General features: G+C 48.8%; 1 protein-coding gene across 5 annotated transcripts; it reads right to left on the bottom strand.

The window, feature by feature from the left end:
* Positions 1-2,098: 2,098 nt before the first annotated feature.
* LOC105496023 (threonine synthase like 2) lies at positions 2,099-18,774 on the bottom strand. Of its 5 annotated transcripts, none has more exons than XM_011766056.3 (9): positions 18,642-18,774; positions 15,722-15,956; positions 13,825-14,019; positions 13,256-13,408; positions 9,652-9,882; positions 5,834-5,982; positions 5,608-5,733; positions 3,254-3,405; positions 2,099-2,832 (listed from the first exon to the last, which is right to left on the bottom strand). In XM_011766056.3, exons 2-9 carry the CDS (start codon positions 15,942-15,944, stop codon positions 2,604-2,606), a joined length of 1,458 nt encoding a protein of 485 aa, XP_011764358.1. In that variant the 5' UTR covers positions 15,945-15,956; positions 18,642-18,774; the 3' UTR covers positions 2,099-2,603. The 5 variants fall into 5 exon arrangements, with proteins under 5 accessions (XP_011764358.1, XP_011764357.1, XP_011764359.1 ...); XM_011766055.3 differs by having other exon boundaries at positions 15,722-16,213; positions 18,642-18,767; XM_011766057.3 differs by lacking the exon at positions 18,642-18,774 and having other exon boundaries at positions 2,099-2,829; positions 15,722-17,885.
* Positions 18,775-19,342: the final 568 nt, after the last annotated feature.

The following is a 19,342-nucleotide window of genomic DNA, read 5'->3' as shown; positions in this document are numbered from 1 at the left end:
AGGGTTGCTTTAATTCTGGGGCCTCTCTCCTTGGCTTGCAGATGGCCGCCTTCTTCCTCTGACTTCACGCAGTCTTCCCTCTGTGCCACATGTCTATGTCCTAATTTCCTCTTATAAAATAAGGGACGCCAGTACCGCTGGTTTAGGGCCCAGCATTAAGACTTCATTTTAATTACCTTTTTAAAGACCCTATCTCCAAATACAGTTACATTCAGAGATACTGTGGATTCAACATATAATGGAAGTGACACAATTCAGCTCCTAAGTGTGTGAGTGTGTGTGTGTGTGTTAGTGTTCCGGGGTGGGCACTTCTCCAGACTTCATCTTGCTCTCATCCTTCTTCTCATTTCCCCAAGACTCCCCGTGGCCAGTGTAGCCTCAGTTCAGGTTTCCTGTCAATGTGCGCTGTGCCTGGTGCGGCCTTTTTCTGGCCTCCCTCACAGGCATGGTGGTCTCTCAGAGCTGGATAGGTCCCAGAACCATTCAGGGGATGGGGTTTCCCTGTGACCTTGGCCCTGCCCTGAGGTCCTCAGAATATGGCAGCAAAGGAGAAGGAGCCACCTGCATGGGCCCGCCCACAGCAGGCACCAGTGCCAGTTAAAGAGGCCGGGAAAGCAGGCCTGCAGCAGCCCCTGGAGGACTCCTGGAGAAGCACAGCTATGCTCCCAGATCCATCCAAAAAAGGAATATGGCGGGCGGACCCAGGAGCACGGCCAGGGCCAGGGCCTGGGGAAAGATGGAGGGAGGCAGGCAGCAGGGCAAGCCCCATAAGAACGTGCCCGCTGACACAGGAGGCGGTGTGAGGAGAACTACATGCCAAACTGGAGACCACAAGGTCTGGGTTCAAGTTCCGGCCTCTCTGTTCCGTGCCGCCACCCTGGTAAGTTACCTCAAGTTACCTCGTCTCTCAGAGTCTGGATGTTCTCTGTTCTCACCGGCAACACAGGGGAAACAGTAGCACTTGCTTCACACGCTGCTGTCAGGATTAAATGAGATAATTTTTGTAAAATGTCACCTGCCACACAGTAGGTGCTATCAGGGCTGCATAGTAACTTTTGTGGGTATTAGGCACTTTTGCTTTCATGGGTGTCTTCCTCTATAAAAAATACTTAAAATTCTATTGTACAACTGTGTTAGAAGAAAGATAAATAAAATCCCAGCTGGATTATACTATTTTCTTTCGGTTTTAAAAGAAATGAAGACATTTTCATGGGCCTCTAATGAATGGTGGCCCCTAAGCATTGGGCCTATCATATCTAATGGGTAAGTGGCCCCAGGGGCTGCATCAGTGTCTACTGCTGTGGATGTTAAAGTGTCTCAGAAACTGCCAAGTGTCGTGGCTGGTAAGGAGTCACTGTCACTCCTTTAAGAACACTCCTTCTGTCTTCCTGGGGTCCAGCATCCCTGTCCTCTACTGATTGCAGTGCCTCGATGTCCAGTCTTCCAGCAGAGGGCACTACAGGCCTTTCCCTTTAGTCCCACGGCGATACGGGGCTGGGATGTTCTGATGGGGAATGCCAGGCAGGGACCGCACCTGGTGAGCAGCGCCTTCAGACCTCAGGCAGGCAGGGGAAGGGGACTCTGGAGGACAGATGCCCACTAGGTCATTTCACAGCAGCCCCCAGGGTGGCGGCAACAGCGTCCTCTAGTGGCAACATATTCCTCCATCCAACGCCTGCCTCCCCTCCCCTCCCCTCCCCTCCCCTCCTAGGGGCCCCCAGCATCCAAGGCATGGGGTTTCTGTTGCCGTTCATGTATTTGTCTAAAACTCTCCTCAACCCACACAGGATTGGAACCTGATGAAATGGATTGGAACCTGAGTCAAATGGGCTCAATCCCAAGTGATGTATGAGCAACAGGGCCTTGACTCGGTTTGCACATTGATGCCAATGCTTTCCCACAGGGTCTCCATCTGGTGAGCCCCACCTCAACCTCTATGGATGCCAGCACCACCAGGGCCATGGCACCTCAAGCCTAGGCCAATGCAGGGCAGCAGGGGGATGCCGCACGCACCTCAGCCCACCACTCAGCGGCCCCCAGGGCTGCCCACAGTCCTGCAGCCCTTCTAGGAAGGGACCTGCCCACAGGATGTGCCGTCTCCATCACACAGAACAAGCATTTTATTCCAGGGATTGCCAACATGTGAGCAGGGTGGAAGTCTCTGACAAGGCGGGCTAGAACCTTTGGATGTGTTTTGGGGGCCAAATCAGCTAAGGCTCAGAGAGCATATAAAGGCTGCATGAAGGTGGTGAGCTTCCCCCACCTTCACAGGTCTGGGGTCCTAAACCCCTGGAGCCATGGTCAATCCTGTGCCCAGGGCTCTTCTTCTGCAGGCCCTGAAACTTTCACTACAGCTCAGACACTGCCGCGTGGGCCAGGGACGGAGGGGGTGCTTCTGGCAACTGTTCACAGCCCCTCACTCAGCCTCCCTGTGACCAGGCACAGAGTAGCCAGGGAACGGAGCAAAGCCAGCTGGCTCCAGACCCAGCTGAGCAGCCTCCTGGGAACCTCCTAACCTATGCTTAATGGGGAGGGTCACAAGGCAGCTCAGAGGGTGCACCTCCCTGGGATCTGAAGCCTAAAGAAAGCCACCTCCAGCCAGGCTACTGGGAGGCGTTGAGGGCATGACCCCTCCACCGTCGGCTAAGGTCCTCAATGGTGTCCTGAAGCATCAGGGTCCAGTTGTCACCTCTCCGCATCGGGGTGCAGCGTGTCTCCTTGTGCTCCAGGGCTACGATCTCTGCAGGAGTCTCAGGGGTCAGGCCAGCAGCCAGGACAGCTTCCGGGAACTTGGCTGCAGAGGCAGGGGCAAGGCAGCACCGGGGAGTGCTGCTGGGGATGGGGGCAGGTGGCAGCAGGAGGACAGTGAGAGAATAGAGGGATGGGAAAGGAGAAGGTGGAGGAGGAAGGAGAAGAAACAGTGGAAGGTTAGGGATAGGGTGGGGTATGGAAGACAGAGACACAGACAGAAAATTGGTACCTCAAACTTATCGCTACAATGACGCCACCTGGCAAACTGCTCTTCCGGGTTGGAGGCCAGCTCAGCCACCTCCTCTGCCCCTGACTGTCCTTGGGATACCTGTCACGTTCCCTCTTCTGGGCCCACAGTTTCCAGGGCACAGTTCCACACAGCACCCATCATACTCCATTACAGCCATTTGTTCGTAGTCCTGTCTCTCCCACCGCTTGGAGAAGAAGAGGGCCCCTGAAATTCAAATGGTCCCTCAGTGGCCCAAGCCCCCATGGCCTGTACCTGGGCTCCTGCCTGTCCATCTGCTGGTAATGGTAGTTCACGGCCACCGCCGAGTGGGGGCACAGCAAATACTGGTTCTCATCCCAGCAGCGGCCCATGGTCTGGGTGATGGCTTCATCAGACACTGACTCGGATGTCACCACCTCTGAAAGCTGAAGGGTCCCAGGTCAGAAAGATGAGGTATGTTGGGAAAGCAGGGAAAGATGACAAAAGCCCACTCTCCACCACAGACCCACACAAACCCCAGGGATCCAATGGGACATTCAGACCCAATGGCTCAGACGTGGCTCACAGTAAAAATCCGGCCTCCCAGTTTTGAGCTGACTCACTCTGCTTGGAGGAAGGATACATTTGAGTTTTATGTCAATCCATTTAGTCGGGATTTGGCTCCTAATCAGCAAATCAACAAATCAAGATTTGTTCAACAACTTGCCACAGCCAGAAGGCTCCAGGCAGCTTGGTTGCTGGCACACCTCCTTCCTATCAGTTGCTATTCAGCTCACAGAGCACCTCCTCCAGGAAGCCCTCCCCACTTCCTTCGGACAGAGGAAGACTGCCTTGTCTGTGCTCCCTCAGTGTGTTTGGTTTATTTGATCATCTTCTGAAAATGTATTGTATGCTTATAATACACCAAACACCCTGCATATACTTGACTGCAATAGGGATCATAGAGTATCATAGATTTTCTCTTTTTCTTTTCTTTTTTTGAGACACCGAGTCTCTGTCTACCCAGGCTGGAGTACTGTGACACGATCTTGGCTCACCGCAACCTCCACCTCCCGAGTTCAAGCAGTTCTCCTGTCTCAGCGTCCCAAGTAGCTGGGATTTATAGGCATGTGCCACCATGCCCAGCTAAGTTTTGTTGTTTTTTTTTTTAGTAGAGATGGAGTTTCACCATGCTGGCAAAGCTGGTCTCAAACTCCTGACCTCAAACGATCCACCTGCCTCAGCCTCCAGATTTTCATACAGCTACCTGCTGTGAATGAGGGTTCCCAGGCGGCAATGAATGTATTTTACTTGTCTTTGTGTTTCTAGCACCCAGTACAGTTCCTGGCTCACAGTAGATATATAATATGAATGCCATTGCAGCAAGTGTATAGCCAGAGAGAGAATGAAGGAGTGGGGGGTATGGTGCCTGTCTTCATGGAGCACCTCATTTATATGAGGAGAAGGAATGTGAATGTCAAACCATTAACCAAATAAATTGATCTTTGGGTACATCAAAAGAAGTACAGATTCCAGAAGGCCGAAATTCCACTCCAGTCTGCATTGGTATGGCTCAGCCTAGAGAACTGCATCCAACTTGGAAAACAACACTTTAAGGTGGATATTGACCATGCAAAATTATGTCATGCAAGGGACCACTAAAGGAAGTAGGAAGACTAACCTGGTAAATGAGGATTCTCTAAATACTGGAAACACTGAGATGTAGAATCAGACTGTGTAAGCTAGAAGGAGCAGATTCTAGCTCAACGTAAAGACTTTTGTAATGGTGAGAGCTGGTGTGAGGTAGTGAGGGTCTGGTCACTGGAGGTATGCACAGTCTGGATGGCCACTCAGTGGGAATGTGGTAGAGAAAATTAAAGGCAGCTTCAGAAATCCTTTTTTTTTTTTTTTAAACACAGAATAAGTACCATCACCACGTTGCATTAAAATAAAAACAATCCTTCCCAATTAGATTCCTACCATTCCAAGGGAATAAAATTTCTCCTTTTCCAAGAAAAATAAGACAGAGAAAGGGAAGGAGGGAGGGAAAGAAAAAAGAAAGTAAGAAGGAAAGGAGGGAGAAGAGAGGGAGGGAGGAAGGTGAGAGAGGGACGAAGGAGAGGGAGGGAGGAAAGAGAGAGGAAGGAAAAGGAAGAAAGGAAGAGCTCAACGGAAACAATGGTCTGTGTTCATACTGGATGGGCAAAATGGCTTCCGGTTGACAGTATTATTGGAAATTAACAACAATAATAAGTAAAACTAAGTTAACATATCAAGCCATATATTACCAGGAAGTATGCAAAGTGCTTCACATATATTATTTGACTTAAATCTCACAACAACTCTATGAGGTAGGCATTCTTACTATCGCCATTTTATAGATGAAGGAACTGAGGGACAGAGTTTAGGAAACTGGCCCAGCGTCTCAGCGCTCACTTGGGATTGAGCCCATTTGACTCTAAACTATGTTCTCTATTACCTCTCCTCATTCAATAAATTGTTCCACGTAAAGCGTCAGTAAAAGTGACGGGCTCATAGCAGGTGCTCAAGAAACAGGTGTCCTCTTCCCTTGACTAGACTTCCAAACCCCAAGTCTGCTATGTGGCTGTACCCTTTCCTTTCTCTGTGGTGTGTGGGCAGTGACTGACCTTGCTGTGCAGTTCCTTGGGCAGATTCACACTTTGGGTCCTTTCAAACTGCTCCATGAGGGCTCTTGTCACCTGGCTGTCACAGCCAGAGAGTAGCCAGAATACCCTCTCCATGTTGTAGGGCACCTGGGCAGAAAGTCACTTTCAGGTCCACACTGATCTCAGCCCCATCCAGCCCCACCTAACCAACACCTGGGCCGGATCTGCACACCTCCCCCAGGCCTACCTGAATGTCCATAGCTGATGCCAAGGTTGATTTAACAGCCTCAGACAGAGAGAAGTCTCCCTGCTGGACAGTCCTGTGGATGATGTCATTGCGGTTCACTGCCACGACCAGACGGATGGGCAGGCCTATCTTCTGAGCAATGTACCCAGCTTAAGACAAGAGAGGAAGAGAACAATGGCTTTTTAGAAACAAAAGAAAAAAGTAAATTGGGCTTCATCAAAATTAAGAAACTTTTGTGCTTTTTGAAGCTTTTCTGCTTTAAAAAGGACACTATCAAGAAAATGAAAAGGCAACTCACAGAACGGGGAAAAAATGCAATTCATATATCTAATAAGGGATTGTATCCAGAATATATAAAGAACTGTTGCAATTCAACAATAAAAATACAAATAACCGAATTAAAAAATGGGCAAAAGCAAATGTCCATCAGTGCCAGACTGGATTAAGAAAATGTGGCACATATACACCATGGAATACTATGCGGCCGTAAAAAAGGATGAGTTCGTGTCCTTTGTAGGGACATGGATGCAGCTGGAAACCATCATTCTCGGCAAACTATCACAAGAACAGAAAACCAAACACTGCTTGTTCTCACTCATAGGTGGGAACTGAACAATGAGATCACTTGGACACAGAAAGGGGAACATCACACACTGGGGCCTATTGTGGGGAAGGGGGAAGGGGGAGGGATAGCATTAGGAGATATACCTAATGTAAATGACGAGTTAATGGGTGCAGCACACCAACATGGCACATGTATACATATGTAACAAACCTGCACATTGTGCACATGTACCCTAGAACTTAAAGTATAATAATAATAATAAAATGGGCAAAAGAACAGGCATTCCTTCAAAGAAGACATACAGATGGCCAATGAGCACAGGAAAAGATGTTCAACATCATTAGTCGTGAAGGAAATATAAACAAAAACCATGAGCTATTACTTCACACCCTCTAGGATGCTAGAATCAAAAAGACAGATAATAAAAAGTGTTGGTGAGGATGTGGAGAAATTGGAAAATTCCTACATTGCTGGTGGTGACACAAAATGGTGTAGCCACTTTGGAAAACTGAAGTCTGTCAGTTCCTTAAAATATTAAACATAGAGTTATCATATAACAGAAATTCCACTCCTAGTTATATATCCAAAAGAAATAAAATATATGGTCACATGAAAACTTATACACAAACGTTCACTGCAGCATTATTCATAATAGCTGTGTTAAAACAATCCAAATATCTATCAGCTGATAAACTCATAAACAAAATATACCGCTGTATGGTATATACATACAATTGAAAAAGTACTGATACATGATACAACACGAATGAACCTTGAAAACATTATGCTAGGGGAAAGAAGCCAGGCACAAAAGACCACACACTGTATGATTCCTTTTATAGAAAATATCTAGAATAGGAAAATCTACATAGAGAAACAAAATAGATTCGTGGCTGCCAAGGGCTGGCGAAGGAGGTGGTCTAAGGAAAAGTGAGGAGTGACTGCTAATGGGTACAGGGTTTCTTTTTAGGGTGACGTAAACATTCCAAAATTGGTTATGGTGATAGTTGCATAAGTCTGTGAATATATTATACTAAAAACCACTGAATCATACACTTAAAATGTGTGAATGGTATGTGAATCATCTAGCAATAAACCTGTTTCAGACACACACACACACAGAGAGAGAGAGCGAGTGTGAGGATGACTAGGAGCACATCACCATGCCCTGAGGCTGTTCTATGTGTCAGCCCCTCCCAGGGGCCAAAGTATTTCATAGATGGCTGACTACCGTAAAACACCAATTTTTGGAAGAGGAAATGAAAGTTCCAAGAGGTCAAAGTGACCTTTCCGAAGCCTGTTAAGTGTCAGAGTCAGGATTCAAAATATGCCTAAGTCCTGAGCACATGCCCTCCCTCGACTCAGCCTCCCAGACTACTCTCCCTGCACAGGCATCAGGGGAGGCCAGAGCAGCACCCTCAGTCCACCCCAACAGCAGTTCTTGTTTGCACAGAACAAGCAAGGAATTCCTCCCTTTAAGAGGTGTAGAGCCCGGACATGTGACATCATTTAGGAAGGTTTTACATATGGTGCTTTCATGAGCAGTTTATCTCTGGTGAGTAGCTAAGGGGAGTTAGGGACAACCACACAATCCAACATCACTGTTAACCTGGCAAAACGCTTTCTCATTCTTTTTTTTTTTTTTTTGAGACTGAGTCTCTCTCTGTTGCCCAGGCTGGAGTGCAGTGGCACAATTTCAGCTCACTACAACCTCCATCTCCCAGGTTCAAACGGTTCTCTTGCCTCCGCCTCCCAAGTGACCAGGATTACAGGCGTGCGCCACCACACTTGGCTAATTTTTGTATTTTTAGTAGAGATGGGGTTTCACCATGTTGGCCAGGCTGGTCTTGAACTACTGATCTCAACTTTCTCTTTCTTATTTCACCTGGTCCTCATGAGAACATCATGATATCCTTGCCTGACAGGGGAGAAATGGAGGCTCAGGAAGGTCCAGGGTCTTAAAGCCAAAGAGTTGGTTCCTGACAGAGCAAAGGTGGATAAGAACGCCCTCAGGAAACGTTGGTCACGTGTTTATTTTGTATCGAGCACTGTGGTAGGCTCTGGGCTGCAGAGGGCCACTGGCTGCACAACTCGGTGCATCACTAACTGGAGGGTGATGGGAATGGGGAGCATGGTGGGCTTTACCCCATGAGTGGCAAAGAAGCTATTCCCTCCTTGCCTGCCAGCCCACTGTTCTCTCCACCCTTCTTTCAGTGGCAGAAGTCAGGAAGCCCCACCCAACCAACACCTGGGCCACATCTGCACACCTCCCCCAGTGGCTTCCTAACCACTCAGATGCTTCTGTGCTCTCAGCTAGACCGTCCTTGGTGCTCATCAGAACCAATGGCATTGCTGGAACTATCAGGAACAGTAATTCCCGTAGCCTCGCCAGCTCTGCAGCCAGACTGCCTGGGTCGCACTCCTGGCCCAGCTGCGTAACCAGGGCATGACTCCTTTCTCTGTGCCTTTGTTTCCTCATTATAAAATGGAAAGTGTCTTCTCCACAGGTGGATAAATGAGTTCCTATGTGAAAAGCATTTAGAACAGTGCCAGTTGCATACTAAGTGCTTGATAAATATTAGTGATTAGATAAAATGATTTTAATGCTACACAGCTGTACAGCACTTTGCCCTTACAAAGTCTGCATGTACACAGGAATCTTATTCGTTCATTGAGGCAGTCCTGGGAGATATGATGAGTGATACAATCTCATTTTATAGCTCAAAGGTTGAGTCTAAAGGACTGCTCCACAGCCTCTCAGCTAGTAAAGGACAGAACTGGGGCCAGAACCCCAAGTCCAGAACTCTTTCCACATCACATGGGGTCAGGGTAGTGCATCCAGGAATGGGAACACACGTGCCAGTCAAGCCGCTTGCCCTCACATTGGGTAGCTGGCCAGGGTTGGGAGCAAAGTCCACATTTCTGATTGAGGGCACTGCCAGCCAGGCACAGCGGCTGACCCTTGACCTTGCCTCTCCACACTCTGCTGAGCCGGCGAGCACATCAGGTGAGGCTGCAGGAGCATGCAGGGTTAAGCCATCACCCTCTGCTGCTGGCAGCAGGAGCCCAGGATGCTGCCCCAGGCAATGACAGGGGAAATCTTCTGGGAGCTGCTTCTGTGGGGTTTCCCATCACCTTCAGAACTGGGACTCCACCTTCTTTCTCCTCACAGTTGCAGCCAAAAGGCAGTTAGAAGGACTGGGGCTGCAGGTATTTTTCTGGAAAGCCCATTTGTGCCCCGGGGACTCCTTACCTGCAAAGTTACCGGCAGCCCCTGTTGGCACAACCACCTCCACCAGGGGTAGGGGATGCGTGTCCAAGGATGGCGTACACTGGAAGTAAGCAAAGAAGTGGTGGGCCATCTGCACCAGGACCCGGGACCAGTTGATCGAATTCAGGCTCATCAGATTGTGCTTCTTGACAAAAGCCACGTCGGCAAACACAGTCTTGATCGGCTCATCGAGCTCATCGCTGTTTCCCTCCACTGCCGGGGCAAGAGGAGAGGGCAGCTGTCAGGAGCATGTAGAGCCCCCAGGAGGTCAGCACCCGCCTGCGACAGCCCTCCCAGGCTGAGCCCATCCTCCTGGGACCTTCGCGTAGCCTAGGTTTCTTTACTTTCACGTAATTTGACCTCACTTTCTAGACTCAATATTAAGCTCCTCAAGGACAGAAACCATGCCTCAGATGCTTGTGTTCCTAAATATCTGCCCTAGCTTAGAATAGAAAGGGGAGCCAGAACCAGTTCCAATGTTTCTACCATTATCTAAAATAAGATAGCAAATGTCAACCTTCTGGGATCCTGGGAAAATTTCTCTTTGTAATCCCTGCCCACTTCCCCCACTCTTCCGCAGACGAGGAACCGTGTGGCTGACTGGAAAATGATGAGAGTCATAGCCTTTCCTCCACAGTCCTCTACCAGGGCCCAGGGTGGAAACAGCCAACATTCCCCCGTGGTCTGTCCTCTGCCCCCATTAGGTCACAGGGTAGGTGTTCTGCTCTCTGCTACTATATGGCAGGTAAGATTAGATGGACAGAACTTCCCCTCCATGAAACTGGGTGTGTACATCAGTGTAATTTATGAGTGAATTACTGGATAAATTTATGGTGAATTGTCCACTAATACAAGTTATATCCCCCATCTAGCTCAATGAGCAATCAAGCCAATATTGATTTCTTATCTGATACCCGAGTATGTCTCCATTGAATCTACACTTGGAAGGGAGAGGGGTGAACTTTACTGGGAAATGTGCCAGAGAAGGCATTAAAGGTGCTAACCATTCTGCCCTTCAACACTGTGTAGCAGCAATGGAGCTGGGGGACTGACTCTAGATCCCCGTGTGTATCCAGAATGGCCAGGGCCCGTCATGGTGATTCCATTCCTTTGCCAGGACCAAGCCAATCAGTGCCTGGTATTCTCATGGGGTCAGGGTTGGCTCCAGAATGAGCATGTGAATAAATTCAGGTCAGTGAACCACAAAGACGTGTTTGCTGAGTTCTAAGAAAAGATTCACTGCTTTTAGGAAAGAGCAACAGGAAGGGAGAGACCTGGTTACCTCAAGGAAACACCATATGACCACAAGAGGAAGGAGCCTTAGGACTGAGGAGGGCAGAGCAGAGGATGGGAAGGACCTGGGTTCCTGAGAGCAGTGTCAGTCACTGAATGAAGCAACTGGGAGCCCACTCCACCTCTGGCCTTCCAGTTATGGAAGCTGGAAAATATTCTTGTTTAAGCTGGTCTGAGTTGAATTTTTTGCTACTTCTAGCCAAAAGCATCCCAAATAATGTAATTAATAAATACCTAGCACCTGCTGATTATTCTGTGCTTAAGAAGAACCAAGTATACAATGTACATGGAAATCAATGACTTTATAAACCAACTGTCCACACGCAATAATCTAAGTGGTCCATCCCTACTTGCTAAGCTTACCAGTCTACGGAAAAATACATATTTGCTGTTACATCCTGAACTAACACACATCCTCCTTAAAACCAAACCAGAAAGCTCTAGAAAGGAAAGAAAGCATCTGAATAGTGCCATTTATAAACAAAACTGATTTCTGTGAAGCCTGCTGCCTTAGTTTCTGATTTTCTTCAACATGTACACAACAAAACACTCCCTTCAGGTCCAGATTTAATGACTTGATACATTCATCAGATTCCGCACTCCCACCATTACTTTACACTTGAGCACTGTTCTCCAATCCACAAGTCAGGAATGGAGCTTTCAGTCACACCCTTAGGTCTGCATACAAAAAAGAAAAAAAGGGAGGAGGAGGCAGGACAGAGGCACAAAATGCTATTCTCTGCTTTGATTCTAGGAAAAAACAGTCCTAGATCCATAACTAGCAATTTTGGTGCTTGGGGTATAACAAGGACCCTCAGGAGCCTGAATCTTGTGCATTGAAGTCTTGCAACAACTGCGGGAAAATGCAGCCAAATATGAGCAATTAGCAAGGCAAATGTGTAAGACGACGTCAACACCTGCATTAGCATGGACTTTTCACTGGCAAGTGTATGCACTTGCTAAAGAACAGAGCAGAGGGGCAGTTTGCTTGCTCTTGAACAAACTGACAAAGGATATTATGCTATTCCTTTGGATAAGTTTGCTTTCACTGTGCTTTTGCTCCTTGTCACAGCTGATGTTATACAAAAATAACCTCTACAGGATGATGATAAGAAGCCAGGACAGTTGTAGAAGGAACATTCTCTGCCATCACACTTGCTGTTCTGTCAGGTGAGTGACCAAACTAAGCCAGGCCTCCTGGAAAGCGTGCCCGAGGCCACAGCCCACCCAGGCCAAAACTTAATCCAAGTCCCCACCTTACAGCTACCTGGGGTCCAGTAGGGTGTGAGAGGTAAAAATAAAAATGTACAGCTCCACCCACACTCGCCCCATCTTTCTCCACTCCCAATCCCTATAATGATTAAATCCATTAGGAATAGATGGCCTGATATTAAAAAAGATGGCTTTTGCCTTTCTCCAAGCACAAAATGCTGTGATTCTCATGATGTGACTCAGGTAGGAGTATAACCAGTGGTGGGTACCACTGGTCCCTATTTTAAATATTTAGACCAGATAACTAGTGCATGGCTTAGTTGTTCCCATACTGTAAAGAACAGCAGGAACCATCAACATATAATGACACATTATCTTTTTTTTTTTTTTTTTTTTGACAGGGTCTCACTCTGTTGCCCAGGCTGCAATGCTATGGCATGATCCTGAGTCACTGCAGCCTTCTGGGCTTAAGCGATCCTCCCATCTCAGCCTTTGGAGTAGCTGGGACTATAGGTGCACACCATCAAGCCCGGCTAATTTTTGTATTTTTTATAGAGGCAAGGTTTTGCCATGTTGCCCAGGCTGGTCTCAAACTCCTGGGCTGAAGCGATCCACCCACCTGGACTTCTCAAAGTGCTGGAATTACAGGCGTGAGTCACCGCACCTGGCAACACATTCTCTTAAAATAATTACTTAACATGTTGGTGTCCTCTTAACTTCAGAGTCTTGGAACAAAACCCAAGTCATTTGGCTCAGGTTATGACTCTGCATGGCTGCTGACATACATGACACTTGCAGGTTGGACATGCATGGAGGTGGCATTTTTTGGGATATGGTTTTCAATCCGTACTTAGTGTGCTGTACTGTTAGTATCAGTTTATGCATCTGTCACCTCCAATAGTTTACTGTGTAGCCAGAACCCTGCCCAGAGCTGAGCCAAGGCATATACACCAACCTCAAATATGACTGATGAAAGGAAGACAGTTACCCAATTGTGCAGTTTTGTTCCAGCCCATCTCCCAAAGCAAACCCAAGTAAGGCAGGGCTGCACTGTCCCTAGAGCCTCTGCCTCAGCACACACCTCCAAACACATGTACGTTCTCCTTCAGCACCGTTGTCATCTGGAGCTCCTGAATCTTTGTGCAGTGACCTTTGGGCAGTAGAACGATAATGTCCACGTTCTTTGCCCCTTGAACACTCTCAATGGCAGCACTTCCTGTGTCCCCAGACGTTCCTGGACGGGAAGAAAGGATAACCCTCCCCCTTTAGAACAAAGGGAATGAACATAAGGAAAGAAAGGGTCCCCAAAGCACTGTTGTCAAATATAGCAACAACTACTTCAAACACTTGGAGGATATGAACCTAGCACTCCACATAGGGTCCATGGATCCACGGATAAAATTCAGGACATCAGTGAACTTGTGAACCACATCATCTTAAGCATTTTGTGCACTTCAAACGTTACTCTGAGGAAGTTCCATAGCCTCCATCAGCCTGGCAAAGGGGTCTATGGCACCAGAAAAGGTTAGGAACCTTGCTCTGGAAGAACCAGTACCACAGTCCCTGAGTGGCTCCATGAACAGCATCCCATAGGTGGACACCCTACAGTCACAGCACTCAGGTATTCCAGGTTCGTGCCCCAAAACACACCTACAACCACAGTGACGTGCTTCTCCCTCTTCTCCAGGAAGTACTGCAGGAACTGTGTTGTGCAGGACAGGGACAGGTCCTTAAATGCATATGTGACACCATGCCACAGCTCCAACACGTTCAGCCCATTCCTCAACCTGGACAGATGGACCACCTCTCTGTGACGGAATCTGCTGAAGGCTCGGTCGATCAGATCTGTGAGGGTAGTGGGGTGGATAGCCAATGAGGGGCCTGGTCTCTTTCTCAAGTTCCCTCTCAGTCTCTGAAGATAAAAGTTTCCAACTCCTGCTACTAAAAGGCCAAAAATCTTCATCTTAAACGATACCATTTTTGAATACAATTGTCTAAACCTAGAAAAAAATCTGGGAAAACATACACCAAACTTTCGTAGATTCCTTATAGTGATTTCCTCAGAGACCAGGATTGGTGCTAGAAGACTTTTTCATTTTTTATACTTCCTCATTGTTTGACTGTCTCGTGAGCATGTATTCCAATCAGGGGTCAATTAAATAGCTACATAACACATCAATGTCACATCCCATCTAATGCTCCTTCTTTTTTTTTTTTTTTTTTTTTTTTGAGACGGAGTCTCGCTCTGTCGCCCAGGCTGGAGTGCAGTGGCGCGATCTCGGCTCACTGCAAGCTCCGCCTCCCGTGTTCACGCCATTCTCCTGCCTCAGCCTCCCGAGTAGCTGGGACTACAGGCGCCCACAACCGCGCCCGGCTAATTTTTTGTATTTTTAGTAGAGACGGGGTTTCACTGTGGTCTCGATCTCCTGACCTTGTGATCCGCCCGCCTCGGCCTCCCAAAGTGCTGGGATTACAGGCGTGAGCCACCGCGCCCGGCCCTAATGCTCCTTCTTAAAGATAGGAAGCTTTTTGTTTGTTTGTTGCATTACTAAATCTCGCACCTGTGACGCCAGAGCTTTTGGATGGCTGATATACAGCCCTCCCTAAGGCAGGACTGGAGCAGTCCTAGAGCAGAGCTTCTCAAACTGTCACTGGCAAACCAAGCACCTGGGATCTTGTTAAAAAGCAGGCTGGTTCAGTCAATCTGAAGCAGTCCCGGATTTCCAACAAATGCCCAAGCAATGCCATTACTGCTGGTCATCAGACTGCATTTTAAGTGGTCCTTTCTCTTCCCCAACCCCAAACCACCACCATTACATTATGGATTTTGTTCTTGCTGTTTCAAGTGTGGCTCATGGACCAGTAGTGTAGTATTATTCGGACATCTGACAGAAATGCAGAATTCTCACTCCTATGCCAGACCCACTGAATCAGAATTTGGTTTTTAACAAGATCCCGGAGGGAATCCATAGGCACAGTATAGCTTAAGACAAGCTGGTCCGGGACAGTCTTGAAGTCCCTTCTGGAATTAACATTCAAAAAATAAAAGAGCAATTTGGGGGTCTGGGTGCTTTATGTGCAGGAAGGAAACACCTCAACGTTCAAGTCACTCAAGATGATTCTAAAATCCCTAGTGTTGAAGAGGTTTTTTGAAAAGAGAGAGAGACAGGAAGGAAGGAAGGAAGGAAGGAAGGAAGGAAGGAAGGAAGGAAGGAAGGAAGGAAGGAAGGAAGGAAGGAAGGGAGGGAGGGAGGGAGGGAGGGAGGGAGGGAGGGAGGGAGGGAGGGAGGGAGGGAGGGAGGGAGGGAGGGAGGGAAGGGAGGGAGAAAGAAAGAGAAAGAATGAAGAAAATGTCAACATTCATCTTCCTGGAGAAAGGATGAAATCTTTCAGAATATTTTCAATTCTGGGATTCTAGAGTCAGGAAAAGAAAGAAAGTTTGAGAAACATGACTAGAGACTTCCTAGTGGTTTGGTGATGGATTTGCAATTCTGTAGACTGAGCTGGCAGGGGCTGGAGGAGTGGAAGTAGAGGTGGGAGCACTCACCATTTAAGTCATCTTTCGGAATGAGCTCAGAGCCAATGAAGAGGGCACACAGCTCCTTCACCAGGCCAGGATAGGAGAGTGTGCTCCACTGGCACAGGGTCTCTCTGTCCAACTGTGGGAGCTCTTCCGGCATAAAGAGGCCTCCATCGGGTGCATAGCCAGAGAAGAGGGCCCCCTCAAAGTTGACCCGTGGGGCTATGCCCCTGGTGCTGACGTACCACATGATCCTGGAGGCCTGCAGAGAGGACAGTCCCAGAGGCACCTGGTCTCCAAGCTCCCACACCCCATGGGGCAAAGCCAAAGCACACACAGTCTCACAGTTAGCCTCTGGACCACCACTCTCTGGGGCATATGTCCCAGACCTAGAGATGGCAGTCCTGTCTCAAGTCTCATGCCAGCTTCATCTGCAACCGTGTAAATCATGATTCCATCAATCAAAATGAGGCTATTCCACTGACCTCCTGTCTTGAGGGAGAAGGTATCGGAGCATGCCTGGAAAAGAGAAACCTTGGTCCTCACCAGTGAGAAAGGCGGCCTGGGGGTGGGGACAGATAATAGCAATAGTAGGCAACTACCAGCTTGATACCTCTCTTGCTAAGGTAAAAGGCCAACACACAGAGTTATACACCCCTGTCAGGGATGTCTGGAACCACTTCTGCTCAAAAACCAAACACCTTCAATGGTTATTGGAAACACTGTCTACAGCCTAGTAGTTCTCAACTCTGGTAGCCTGTTGGCATCAACTTGAGAGCATTAAAAAAAAAAAAAAAACAACTACCTGAATCAATTAAATTAGACTCTAAATAAGAGGCTCCTCAAGAGAGTCTAACATGCAGCCAGGGTTGAGAAGAGGGTGACCAACTTATCCCAGTTCGCCCAGGAGTTTTCTGGTCTTAAAACTGCAAGTCCCATGTCCTAGGAAACCCCTCAATCCCAGGCAAACTAAGATGGTTGGTCATCCTAGTGGATAACCAGTGTTCTCCCTCTTAGCCTAATCCTATGACAGTTACAAGTGCTGACATGCAGTCTTTAAAACTTAACTGGCCCTGCATGGACTGAGTTCTCTGGTTCCTGGGGAAGCCCAGGGCACCTTAGGCCTAACTCTGGTCATACTTCCACATCGGTTACTTTCCCAGGAGCCAGATGCCATGTCAAGGAGCTGGGCTTGAACTCTGAACACCTTCCTCTGGATCATGACAGTGAATTTAGGGGCACTGGCTTCGAAGCCCCAGAGTAACTCTGGGGATGAATTTGACAAGACATAGCCCTCAGTATTAGTTTGGACTTTCTGTGCCAGGGTGGGAAGGGAACCCCTGCCCTCTAAGGGCAAAGCCACCCAAAGCTCTCTACCTACATGAGGCCTATGAGCACTGACCTGGAGGAATTCTCATTTCCTAGTCTGTGGCTCTGACATCTATGGGCCCAAGTGCAAGTCTCACGTGGGCTGCCACATGCCACTCTCTTACCTACAAATATAAGTGTATCTAACTTAGAGACAGAGACAAGCTTGATCATACAAACCATGAATCTTTTGAAAGTGATTATGCTGGGACAATGGTATAAGCCAGAACTGTCTCTGGCAACCTAGGACACAAGGTCACCCCATGTGGAAGTCCATGTCAAAGAGATGAAATCTGGCTAACTCCAAAAGTTAACTGCAGTGGATAAGCAAAGCAGACAGTATTTCACAAAACAGAACCAGGGTTGGGGGGCAGGTGTTAGCGGTGCTCAATAAAGAGAGGAATTTCTGCAATTCTGTAGTAAGAGTTAGAGCCAACGCAAACTGCCCAAGACCCTGGCATAACAGAAAGACGGCCTTCATAGGACCAGACTTAAATGCTACGCCTTAGCCCAAAGAACCCGTCGCAGGAGTGAGGGCAGGAGCAAGCAGGGCAGTAAGGTACAGCAAAAGAATTTTTGGAATGCCCTTCCCTGGGTGGAAGGAATATCACACCTGGGGCACTGGGAAGGAGGATATGGAACAACTGTCCAGCAACAGAGGACAGAGGGGCTGGCGCGGGGCTCTGAGCAGGTCATGGAAGGAGCTGGCCTCATTAGCACAGACCCATGCCCCTCACGCAACAGGACTGTCTCTGTTCTGTCCAATGCCCTCCAGGGGCAGCATTCCCATGCCAATGGAGCAAAGCTAAAGAGAAATACACATGGTTGGGTTCAATGTAAGCCAGAGGCGGAAACAGCAACCACAGGAGGTGGCGAGGTTGAAGAAGAAAACCAAGTGCTGTTTGATGGGCTGCTCTGTGGGGCCTTCAAGCATGGGACGCAGACCCGGACTACGTGACTCCTGGGATTTTATATTCTAATAATTTTCCCTCACGACTCCTCTGGACCCTATTCCAGAGTAGAGAAGGTCAGAAAAACTCTGACCGATAACCAGGATAAATAAACACTATGGTAAATAGGAGCGGCCCGAAGGCTGGGAACCAGAAGGTGGGTAGACGGGCGCTCCTCAGGGAGGTGGAGGGGTTTTGTGAGAAGCGGTGGGGCAGGGCGGAGACTCGGACCCCAGGAGCCTACGGCACCCCTAGGGGTGGAGGCAGGCCCCGGGCTCTCTCAGCCTACCGGCGCCAGTCATCCCGCCAAGGAGGGCCGCCTAAACCCTCAGGGGGCTCGCAGGCGCCTGAGGTTCCACTCCCTGTCCCTGAAAACACCACGGACTTCTGTTCCGCGTTTCTCCAGTGACTGCCCAAACCCCGCAGAAAACGCAAAGCATCAGAAACCCCACCACCACCCTCCTAAGTTCCCCCAAGTCCGAGCGCCGGAACCAAAGGTTCCAGAAACGGGCGGGGCAGCCGACGCGGGCCTGCTGGAGTCAGGGCTGAGCAGAGCCGCAAGAGCGTCCGGAGCTCGGAAATCTCGCCCGCTACGACCCCGGGTGGGCGGCAAGGTTGGCGCGGGTTACCGGTGCGGGGAGCGGAGCGCAGCGGGGATGCCCGGGCTGCCAACGTGAGCACTCCCGAGGCCGCGTCCCCGGCGGTGGGGTGGGGCTTCCGGTCGGGGCCGGAGCTATGGTTCTCAGCTCCGGGGAGGGAAGGACCTGGGGGTGGGGTGGGGTGGGGTGGGGTGGGGAGCGGAGGGCGGAGCGCGGAGGACAGCGCGTGGGCCGCGGTGCGGGATCTGGGAAGTATCACCAGGGAGAAGCCCTGTGCCCCTCCCGCGGCCCGTTTTTTAAGGCGCTTTAGTAAACGCTTTATTCACATTCGGCTTCAGAATCTTCGTTGCAGGGCTGTGAGTCCCACCAAACCTCATTTTTCAGTTTAGAAAATGGACAGCAAGGTGCGAAGAAGAAAGGCCCTGCGTTCCTTTAGGATTCTTGTCTCTCATCTGCAGCATCAGAGAGCTGGAGAGCATGAGAGCCTTGGTTCTCAACCTGCGGTTAGTCTGTTAGGATTTCAGAACCCACCAGATTGGTGACATCGGCTCAATTCCGAAAATTCTTTATAAAAAAATTTCAGTGGTTTTGGGGGGTATGAAAATTCTTTATATTTTTTGAGAAACACTTTTTATTAAGCACAGGTCTATTCTAGGATAAAAGCCCGTCACCCCCATTCATTTTTTAAGAGAAACAAAAAGGCAAGAACTTGAAGGAAAAACAAAACAGCA

Source organism: Macaca nemestrina, chromosome 13, assembly GCF_043159975.1.
Source record: "Macaca nemestrina isolate mMacNem1 chromosome 13, mMacNem.hap1, whole genome shotgun sequence".
Lineage (NCBI taxonomy): Eukaryota > Metazoa > Chordata > Mammalia > Primates > Cercopithecidae > Macaca > Macaca nemestrina.
This window is presented reverse-complemented; position numbering and strand designations above follow the sequence as displayed.

Bases quoted from the DNA above. Each gene is read 5' to 3' on its own strand.
- LOC105496023 (XM_011766056.3), bottom strand. From the start codon at position 15,944: ATGTGGTACGTCAGCACCAGGGGCATAGCCCCACGGGTCAACTTTGAG. The intron at 14,020-15,721 runs GTGAGTGCTCCC...CTACCCTCACAG, and splicing joins TCCGAAAGATGACTTAAATG to ATCTGATCGACCGAGCCTTC. The intron at 5,983-9,651 runs GTAAGGAGTCCC...TCTTGTCTTAAG, and splicing joins GGCTGCCGGTAACTTTGCAG to CTGGGTACATTGCTCAGAAG.